The 10,929-nt window shown below is 48.7% G+C and overlaps 1 protein-coding gene across 2 annotated transcripts in view; it reads right to left on the bottom strand.

The window, feature by feature from the left end:
* Zdhhc3 (zinc finger DHHC-type containing 3) overlaps positions 1 to 10,929 on the bottom strand; it is a 47,010-nt gene that overhangs the window by 8,132 nt on the left and 27,949 nt on the right. The window contains exons 4-7 of one of the 2 annotated variants that reach the window (XM_021172455.1): positions 8,055 to 8,151; positions 7,362 to 7,443; positions 4,194 to 4,324; positions 663 to 2,178 (exon numbers count right to left, since the gene is read on the bottom strand). In XM_021172455.1, coding sequence (XP_021028114.1) covers positions 2,020 to 2,178; positions 4,194 to 4,324; positions 7,362 to 7,443; positions 8,055 to 8,151 — 469 coding nt within the window. In that variant the 3' untranslated portion in view covers positions 663 to 2,019. Of the gene's footprint in view, positions 1 to 662; positions 2,179 to 4,193; positions 4,325 to 7,361; positions 7,444 to 8,054; positions 8,152 to 10,929 lie in introns of those variants that run through there. The other variant, XM_021172453.2, reaches the window with a different exon arrangement.

The raw sequence follows: 10,929 nt of genomic DNA on the forward strand, positions 1-10,929 counted from the left end.
GGGGGGGGGGGGGAGGGAGGTAGAGAGAGAGGGAGAGAGAGAAAGAAAGAGAATGTCAGCAACAGAACCCATAGCTGCAGTGTGCAGTGTAGCTGCTCTTTGCCACAGCAGATCTAACCTGAGTATTCGAGCAAGGCTGGACAGCTGGACCCTTCTAACCTGCTGAACCTGAAAAACCTGGAACAGGCCACACCTCTTTCATATAAACCAAGAGATAAATAAACAAAATTTCAAAGGCACCTGGAGAACAAATGCTATGAACTTCATCTAAACCTATATATGTCAATATATAGTTATGTGCAAAATTCCACATGCGCACACACCCAGGATCTCAGCCTAAACAGCACAGCAGAGGCAAATCAAAGCCTACTGAGGTAGGGGAGGTGGCCAGTTCCTCATCTGTCATCACTAGATACCATCAACAAGAACCCCCCACCCCCAGAAAAACAGCACCTCGCACTGTAGGTATAGACGCTAGGCACTTTCTGTTGGCACAGCTTTTGCTCTCTGCTGGGCAGGTTCTGGCCCTAGACTCCAGAAAGACTGACCTCTTGGAGCCATAGAGCACCCTCACCAGCAACACATGCAGAGAATTCTGCCTGCCAGCAGCCTGACACCACCTGCCCTTCTGCACAGGCTGTGGGGAGAGAGCAGAGCAGAAGCAGGTTTGGAAAAGGTTTATTGCATTGTTTCCATGTGGAAGCACTGACAGAGTTGGGAAGAGGCAGAATGTCCCACCGACTTCTGAAAAACCACAGGGCTACATTAACTTTCTTCCTACCCACAACTAGAATGAAAAACCTTATCCCCACCCCCACCCCAAGCAAAAGCTAAAAAGGGAGTTTTGTGGTGATTGCTTTAAAACCCACTGGTTTGGGGGACTTCATGGTGCTCAGGTTCCACGTGGCTGTAGGGTTCAAGAGCAGTCTTCTCTTGGCACCTCCTACATCCCCTGGTTCTTCCCTTGCTCAAGACCAGCTCTTCCCTGTGTGACTCTGCTTAGCAGTACCTGCTGATGGGAAAGCTTGTCTGTGTAGCAGGCTGAGAAGCAGGTGAGTAGGGGCTACCTGGCAACTCTAAGAATGTTACCTAACATCTACAACCACTTCCCAGGCTAAACACACATAAGACACAGGTCTGTGCACATCTGGAGGACTTTCAACTCCAGAAAGTCTATGCCCATGACACGGTTAAAACTGAGATGATCCTGACAGGAGGCTGTCTGTTTCCCTCAGAATGACTGACATCTTGCTGGGAAAGGGTGGGAACTGGGGTAGAAAGTTGTTGTAGCTTGCCTGAAATTGTTTTCCTCTTGTGATTGTATAAGGCATTTTTGAACTGGGAAACATCTCTTTCATAGTCTTCCCAAAAGCCAGAGTGACATAATTGCTGATTCAGAATACAAAGGCCCCTTTACCTCTCCCACCTCCCCCAAGTCATTCTGTACACCCACACCCATCAAGTACAAGGCTGATAATCGATTTCTGACACTGAGACAAACTGTCCACTTGGGCAGGAGGCCACTGCACCAAGGACCCTTATGACGACGGCTCCAGCCCAATCTTTTCATCCTTAGGCTTCAAGGGGTTAGCATTCTCTTCGAAGAGGTTCTGAGTCCTGTGGGCGCCAGTGCTGCCCTGTGGGCAGGAGGAGGTCAGGGCCCTCTTGGCTTTCCTACTGGGCCAGTTCATCCATACACAGCATCAGGGGCATTCAATTAGTAGAAGGGGCAGGGCCTGAGCAGCACCCTCGACGTTAGTCATGCTGACAGAGCAGAGAGGAAACAGAGGCCAGAGAAGTGATTTTAAAAGAGAAAAGAGCAGCTTCAGTCATCAAAAAATTGAAAGGATGATTTTTTTTTTTTTTTAAAATAAAACATGAGGACTTTTTTTTTCTCTGCAATGCTCAGCCATTTTTCTGAAGACATAAAAAAGTTTTAAGAGTTTTGGCCTAAACATTCACGAGAGCGGATGGGAGGCGCCATGATGTGGTCTGAGTGGCAATGCTGGTCAGGGTCCTTCAGACCACATACTGGTATGGGTCTGCCTTCCCTTGGTCTGGTGTGGCAAAGGGGCTGGCCCAGCCTAGAGAGAAAGGGTGGCCAAACACGGCTTTCATGTTCATCCATTTTGTTTTTTTAGCCCATCTTCTCTCTTCCTTTTTCAATTGTTCTATGCCCTGAAAACAAGAACAATCACACTTTCAGTCAAGCGCTCCATCTCTGCAGTTTTGGGAGGGATGTCCACATGCCTCAGGTGACCAGAGCGAACACTTCCTTTTCAAAGCAGGAAAGCTACTTACACAACGCAGCTTTCTTCTGACTCTCATAAGAGGTGTCACTAACAGTGGTTTCTGGTGGGCATGCGTTTACAAGGCCCCGAGGGTGAAGGGACAGTGAGCTCTCAGCAGGCACCTGGGCCACTGTTGCCAACAAGATTGACACTGTCTAGTTCTGAGTCCTTGCTGGGTCAGGCAGTGCTCCGAGGCACCTGTGCGTGCAGAGGCTTTGATGCATGAGATTGAAATTCTGACAACTAATGGTGGCTGTTGGTGTGGTAAAGATGCATAGGAGAGCTGAAGCTACAATGACCACTTTGCAGACAAAAAAAAAAAAAAAAAAAAAAACAAACAAAAAAAAACAAAAAAAAAAAAAAAAAAAAAAAAAAAAAAACCCACACAAAAAACCAACAACAAAAACCCAAACAAACAAACAAACAAACCAAGCAGCGGTGCAGTGGCTGCTCTGACCCTGTCTCACCAGCCCCGAGGGTCAAGGAGCCGCTGCTGGGCAGGGTGAGGAGACACAAAGGGGAAGGGTGAGACAGTAAGAGGCAGGTGATGAGGAGAGGAATGACAAGAGGAAGAGCGAGTTAGTGCAGGTTAGAGGGAGGGTGGCTCGCAGCCTCAGTCACGGTGAGGAGGGTCTTCCCGGAGGAGCCTGGAGGACAAGGCAGTCCTCCCAGCCTGTGCTACTTTCCCTGCCAAGTCTCAGGAAAAACAAAAACAAAAACAAAAATGGGGCTAGGAAGAGTGTGTGTTTTCTTTCCTCCTTCAAATAGAGCTGCTGCGCTTCCAGAGAAGCAGAGAGCAGGGGCTGCCTGTCCGTTCTGAGTCTTGGCCAAGAATGGGGTGGGGCAGCCCAGGCTTTTCTCAGAGCCTGGGACCTGGGCTGATGATGCTCTCTCTCCCCATGAGTCACAGGCAACACAATTCTGTCTAGGGACAATCTTGATAAGGAAGAACTAGAACCAGACTGTCAGTGTATCTACTGCCCCCAGAACATGCTCTGGGGGACCTAGAAGTGCTTCCAAATGGGCAGGCCCTCACATTTGGGCTTCCTACAGGTTCTCTGTGGAGCAGCTGGTCTCATTTACCAGTTTGATATATGTCGGAATATACACCCAATCTTTTGCAATGACATGAATTCTTATAAAAGAAACAGAGTGGCTAAAAGATGTCAAAAGCACTGGGAACCACCTAGAATTCACAATGGCACTCTGGCAGTGGGCAGCACTGCCCCCTCTCTGCTTCTAGGTCCACAGAGCTGTAGCACCTGAAGCTATGGAAGAAGCTGTCCTCCATCTACGAGCACAGACCACAGCTGAAAACTCTCTGGGAAGGTGGGTGGGCAGCACTTATAAAGCCAGGAACAAGCAAGAGGTTGAATCCAGGTCCCCATGATTTTTTTTTTTTCACATTCAAGGCAAAGTGCTGCCCACCCCATTTTCTAGAACCCAAAGCACAAACGTCAAGAAATGCCACATCACAACCACTTCAAGGCTTCTGGGTATCTTTGGAAGGCCAGAAACTGGCTGTAAGACATGAGGTGAGGGGGTGAGAAGACAAGAGGATGGGACGGGTAAGGACCAGAATGTGCTGTCCTGGGGGCTCAAAGCCAATGTTTCCTGGATCCAGTCAGGACATCAGTTCTAGAAGCTGATGTCTGGAAGCCTTGCTGGAAAGGACAAGAGCCTGGCAGAATGCCTGACAGGGTACAGTATATAATAAAGAGGGACTTGTGTTAAAGGCAACCTCTGGCTAAGGCTGCAGGCAAGGCCATTCCCATGCAACCAGGCGAACCTGCATAAACATGACCAGGTCACAACAGAAGGCACAGTGCCCTGCACCCTGAGTCCTCAGAACTGACCAGTGACCGGGTCCCCACAGCCCCAGGAGGTGGGTGCCCTGCTTACCGTCTCATCTGTGCAGATGGAGTGTACTTGGGTCCCAAACATCACTGATGTGAAAATGAGGAAGAGCAGGGCCTCGAAGCACAGCAGGATGAGCAGGATGACTGTGGTGGGCGGTGAGAAGGAGCTGCACTCTGTAGGGAAAGCAGTGTGGGGATTGCACTGGCTGCATGGCTGCCTGCCTCACCTAACCAAGCTTCCACCGCCTCCCGCTTACTCCCTCATCAAGTCCCCAATAGACTGAGCTGTTGGAATCCTCTTCCCTAAGTAGTGCAGCCCATTGTCCTCAGACCACACTGAGGCCTGCTTGGAAGAAGCATTAGGCCTCAGGACACCTCAGGAGACCCTGCCTTTCCCTAGAGAACACAAGACGCAGTTTCAGAAGCCCTAAGTCCTGGTCTGGTCAGATCTTTCCTGGAGAGGTTTTCCCCTCACCCCCAAACTGCCCCTAGCTCAGCCACCCCATGCTTCCTTCGGGTCCCAGTGAGAGACTGGGGTAGGTCCAAGGAGTGCCTGGTAGTCTGGGGACTTGAAAGGGGACTATTTGCAAAAGAGTGGTCTGCCCAGTGAATGGGAGTGCCCCTTCTTGCCAGGACATCTCTGTAACTGAGACTGTCAGTCTCTCACTGGAGCTTTTACTGTTCTGTTTATGGTTGGGCTGGCTCTAGGCATTTGCTCACCCTTCCATGGTAAAGCAGTGATGTGTGACAAGGATGGTTTCTGAGCAATGAACAAAGCTGAACAAACTCGAACACACAGCACTCTAAGGCTCTGAGGAAGACAGTGTTTGAACAGGGAAGGAAAACTGGGCCACACATGTGATATGCTTTGCCAGCATCAACTCTGGTGATTGGTGCAAGTCGCTCAGTCTGGCTTGTAGGGATTGGTCTGCTTCCTCTGCTGAGGAGGCTGTATGGATCTTGACTATCTAGGGAGGGGGGATGTGGGAAAGAATAGGAATGACACCAATCACTGTGTGTGTTAGGGAGGCTGGCATCTCATCTGACATGGCCTCCTCTTATCTGCTTCCCTGGAACTTATACCTCCACATGAATTCTCTTTATTTTTTTATTTTTATGTGTATGGGGTTTTGCTTCCATTTGCATATCTACTATTTATGAGCCTGATGCATGTGTCATATCCCCTGGAAGGTAAATTCTCTTCCCGATGCCCACCTGGGCAGAGCTTGAGGAACTGGCTGTGGATGATTGCAGACAAGGTTACCTGGCTGGCCCTGGGTAGTGAAGGGTGCTGGAAGAAGCAGGGCTCTAAGTCTGACAGACATGAATAAAGGATAAGAGCCTGACCACAAGCTGCAGCCATGGTTGCCCTCACATTCTGCCCTAGCCTGCCTTCCCCATTCCTTCCATGTGGAATTGGGATTACCTTTTCTTTCCTTACCTGACACCTGGCTCTCCCACTGAACCTACTTTAGGTTCCAGGCAGCCATTCAACCAATCTTGGATTGATGCCTGACTGCAGATCTCTGGGCAAGAGGCTTGGACATCCTGAGACTTACTTTCCCTTCAGTACAGGGATATGGATAAGAAGTGGTACTAGAACATCTATATACCTCACGTCAGCTGTGTGTTGTGTGATATGCAGTGTGTTTTCTCCGTAAGTTCACTCACAAGATAGAGGTCACATCATTGTCAGATGCCCTGTTACTAGGGGTAGAGCCAGAGAGGCTCTCCACTCCCACCCTTCTTTTGCCAGGCCTTGAGAATTTCCAATGGGAATGAATCAAGGCCCAAGGAATGGAGAGCTCACCAACTCTTTTTTGAATGTTAACTCCAAGCACCCATCCTGGGGCACAGTTCCTTGAGCCTCTTGTACAAAATCTATTCTGGAATGGGAGCCTGGACTCCATTCCCTCCATTAGGAATCTGGCTGGGAGGACCCTGGCATTGAAGGCAGTAAAGTTTGAATGCCTGCTTGACCTCATGGCTTGAACTTCAGGCTCTTTTCAGTAAAAGATCTTGGAATTATGCTCATACTCTATACCCAGATTTTTATCATCTATAAATAAGGAACATTCTCCTATTCTGGGGATTGTAGGGTCTGCATTGCTCAAAATACACTCTACACATTTCCTAACTCCCACAGGGCTCTAACAGCACTGTCAGCATGACCACAAAGCAAAGACAGTCAGTCACTTCTGTGACAGTCTGGGTTATGCTAGCATTGTCCACAGTTAACCTGACACAGGAGGGAGGTTTGTGACGATGGAATGACCTCATTGGACATCCTATATCAAGTTGCCAAGGCCACACCAGAATTGACTCGGATTACCAGGGCCTAGCCAAATATATGTACTTTCAGAATGCTCACCAAGTGAGCAAGAACTGTCTGGACTCACTCACTTCTGCAGATGATATCCTGCTTGTCCCTTCCCTCCTCTCAGAACTAGAAAGGGGTTCCCTGGTCAGGACATCCGCCTTGTAGACTCTGAGTGTGAAAGTTCTAGCCCTACATATGGCTGCTTATTATTTTTTTGCTTTCCTACCCCTGTTTCTCCCTGTTTTAAATCTGTACATTTAAATGGAATATTAGTGAAGCAGGGAGACATGGTCTATGATCTTAATCTAAGTTAGTATTATCAAGACAAGCAATCTGAAACAAACTACTACTACTACTACTACTACTGCAACACACACACACACACACACACACACACACACACACACCCCAAACAAAGTTAAAAACCCTTATGCCCTAGGCAAAAAGTTAAAAATGGATCTCTGGGAGAAGACTGGGGTAAAATGGCCTTGATTATAGTGCCCTGTTTGGAGCTAGGGTGTTGCTTGGGGAAGGAGAGCTTGCCTAGTGTAGCCCTGGGCTCCATCCCCAGTGGTGAAAAGAGTAAAGCAAGTGCCTTGCAGACCAAGCCTGCTCTCCTCAGGAGCCTGGCCTCTGCTGACCTGGGCATGCTCTCTCTTGAGACATGCTCAGTTTGATCCTGTCCAACTTAGTAAGTTGCCTGTCTAAACTGAAGGGTCTGTTTCTTGTCATAAAAAAAGACTAGTGCCTCTTAGGGCCCGATCAGTCTGAAGGGTTTCAGAAGATGTAATAAAATGAGGCTGGGCTGGCACTGCAAAGGGAACAGGCCCCCAGGCCACTCAGGTCTTATACCCTCTCTACCGAAGGAAGGGAAACTCTGGCAATACTTACTTGTCCAGTCTTCTTCAAAGCAATGCAGGAAGTGGAATCCCACCATGATGAGGGCGTGCAAGGAAATGAGAGCTATGTACATCTGAAACAGGAAAGCAGTGCTGAGCCATTGTTGGGATAATCTCCTAACTATGCAGCCTCCTTGAGCAGCTACTCAGAACATGTTCTACGTGAATACTCTGCCAGGCAGAGGCCAGAAAGGTACCTGCGACTCCTCCAGTCCACAGACCCTCTATTTCTTGTTTTGAGTAGGATGTTAGCTGTTCTCTGAGAATATGTGGAACCAGAACAGATGCACAGCCCAAACACAGGCATGACTCAGGCTGTGTGGGGCACATGAAATCTGCCGCTGCTTCTAACTTAAAAGGTTAGAGTGCCAACTATTCTACATCTACCTGTAGCTCAGAGTTTGAGGCCACCAGCAACACTGTTTTCTTTAGCTATGTAGGCCTAGTGCTCTAGTGGTACCCAGAACAGAGCACTTGGCTCCAGCTCGCCAAACCAAATCAGCTTTCTTCATGCACAGAAAGTGAAGGACATTTGTTGAGCCAGAGAGATACTGAGTGAGAAAGCAGAGAACCACACAGTAGGCAGTGTTCTCAACAGCAACCAAGACTGCTAAGAGTGCTGAGATTTTCCAAAGAACTAATGAGTGCCCTGCCTCGTGGAGGCAGAGTTCAGATGCTGACTTACTGTGAATAGGACAAAGTACTTCTGGTTGTTCTCGCCGACACAGTTGTTGACCCAAGGACAGTGGTGGTCCATCTTGCGAATGCACCGCTTACAAACACTGAAATGACCCATAATTCAGACCTTCAGCAGTGGTAACCATCCTACAGTTTGAAAACAAACACTACACAAGTAACAAAGCAGCGGTGCTGGGGTGACCCAAAGGGGAACACTGGAATTTTGGCTTCAGCTCGACACCTCTGCAAGAAGACTGGAATGCAGAGTCAGGACTTCCAGGGTCAAGTCACTCCTCACTAGGGTCAGAAGCATTTGCTTCCAGGGCATCTGCACACATTAACAGGTCAGAACTGGCCCAGGTAAGAGACTATCCTGAAGCCTCATGAAACTTAGAAATTGGGGTCCTGAGGAGGCCAAGAGTGAGGCGTTTGGGAAATGTTACTGTAGGACAGGATACTGGGAAAGGGCTGGCAGAAGTTCCAGACATTCTACCAAACACTAGCAGAAATGGAATATACTTTTTCAAGCTGCAGGAACTGTAGTAGCTTGGCAGACTTGGGTCTGCTGGACTACCTTACTCAAGTCAGTGGGTTCCGGTCAGTCTGACTAAGACGAGTGGAGGCTTCATACTGCTCTCCACCCTTTTTCTTCCCCATCACTCCAAAGGCCTCATCTCATGACACAGGCATGCTGCCAAATAGGCACTGCTCAGAAATCCTAGCCTGGTTCCATGATCTTCAGGAGCAGGAAGGCAAGGCAAGAAAAGGAGGTCCAACATGGATGCAGAAGCAAACAGCCAGGCCCAGCAACTATACCACTGGTCTGTCTGCTCTGTCTCTTTTGTTACCAGCTCTAAAAATACACATGAAAACACATGTGAATTATGTACACAATAAATTAACACTTTTTTGTTTGTTTTTTTCAAGACAAGGTTTCTCTGTGTAACCTGGTTGTCTTGGAACTCGCTCTATAAACCTAGAACTCAAGAGATCCACCTACCTTTGTCTCCTAAGTGCTGAGATTAAAGGTGTACGTCACCATGCCCGACCTCCCCATAAACAATTTTAAAGCAGTCAAGTAGTGTAGAGTGGTCTGCTCGCTATGTACCAGGCCTCTGCTCACCATGGATGGAATCACCACATCCTATTTATCTTACGGGCACGCAACCCAATGCAGTGAGCTCTAGGGTCCTTCATCCCTACTCATTTGAGGAACAAACTCCTGAGAGTAGCCACTTCTTGCCTATGCTCCTCAGCAGGTCCTCTTCCATCCTACCATTTCTAGGGCAGCTTTCAAGTACACCCTTAAGTCAGTGAGCGTCCATTGTAGAGAAGCACCAAGTGGCCTCTGGTTCTGTAGGCCATGGATATTTTAAACAAGTTCTCATAGCAAAGCCACCCTTCACACTCTGAAGAAAACAGGTGTGGAAGAGCAGGAAGCTGGGTTTCACAAGGGGCTAAGATGTGTTGGGCAACCAGGTTAGACAAACATATGCTTGAGGGAGTAGGGAAAGTCTCTATAGCTCTTGGGGGTGGCATAGGTGGGTGATTTCCTGTTTTCAAGGACATGAAGTGCCAAAGCAACACTTGTCTTCTCTGTGGGCCAGACAGCTTCATGCAGGGCAGGCAGGGCTCCAGGGCCCAAGGCTGTAGGGACTGAAGGCGAAGCAATGGTCACTGAACACAGAAGATGCTCTACAGAGAGATCTTTTCTGGTGCTGGGCCTTCTAGATTTCCCTCACTCCTATCTTTTATACCACTGTTTTAAAAGCGATATTTCTCTCTTCTACTACTTCCTTGCCACATTTCAGCCCCCAGATCTCAGGAGACATTGACAAGCTCTCCCTGGCTTATATACATTAACAGGTCCACTCTTGGGTTGTATTCCACCAGGAGGCACAAGGAACAGTCTTTGGTATGTAGCCTTTAAGTAGGTGCTGGGCCAGCATTAGCCACACAGCCATGTCCCACAGGAGCACTTACCACACTGTCATGCTGCTCAAACACGCCTTTCCTGACTCAGTGGAGGGACTCTGGGCTTAGCCTAGCTGGGTCTGAACTTGATGGCAGGAGCTCATACAGATAAGAAGCAGGCAAGAAAATGGGTGGAACCCCAAGACAGCAAGGGAGAGACAGAGGGAGCTATGCTTTCACACACAGGATTTCATCACATACCTCACTATCTGAAAAAACTGTAGGCAAGGTAACAGCATCCCATACTCTAGCTTAACACAGCTCCGAAGAGACAGTGTAGCCAAGGAAAGAATAGAACAGGGGTCCAAGGGCAGATCTCCATGTTGTGGCTGGACAAAGAAACAGGCCCTCCAAATCAGCCTAGGCCATCACCCTGTTCCTCAGGTGAGCACCAGGTCACAGGACAATGTATTTGGTGACAGTGGGGAATTGGAAAACTAAGCAACTGAAGCCCATCAGGGTTCTAGGAATCTGCTGAGGGTTCAGCCTCAGAGTGTGTGTGTGTGTGTGTGTGTGTGTGTGCGTGCGCACGCGTGTTGGGGATGGGGTTACAGGAAGCCTGGGGTGTTAGGCCCCGCCAAGCCCAGGCTTTGCCTTCCCTGGGAACGTATCATATAAGCCCAAAACCTTGGCTCTACAACAGCATAAACCCCTAAGGGATTCCACATGGTCTCTGGTCCTTATAAATGGGAGGACCCCAACAGAATGAAAGCAGGAAGCTGGGTCTCAGAAGGGGCTAAAGTGTGCTGGGCAACCAGGTTAGGCAAATACATGCTTGAGGGGCAGGGAAAGTGATTAGTCTGGGGTTGTAGGGCTTCTGCTAGGGGGAAAGGCCTGCCTATAGATGCAGGGCTACAAGGCATACTCTAGACCAGTGGTTTAGACCACTATGGTGTTGCGAATGAACT

The sequence above is a fragment of the Mus caroli genome, chromosome 9, assembly GCF_900094665.2.
Source record: "Mus caroli chromosome 9, CAROLI_EIJ_v1.1, whole genome shotgun sequence".
NCBI lineage: Eukaryota > Metazoa > Chordata > Mammalia > Rodentia > Muridae > Mus > Mus caroli.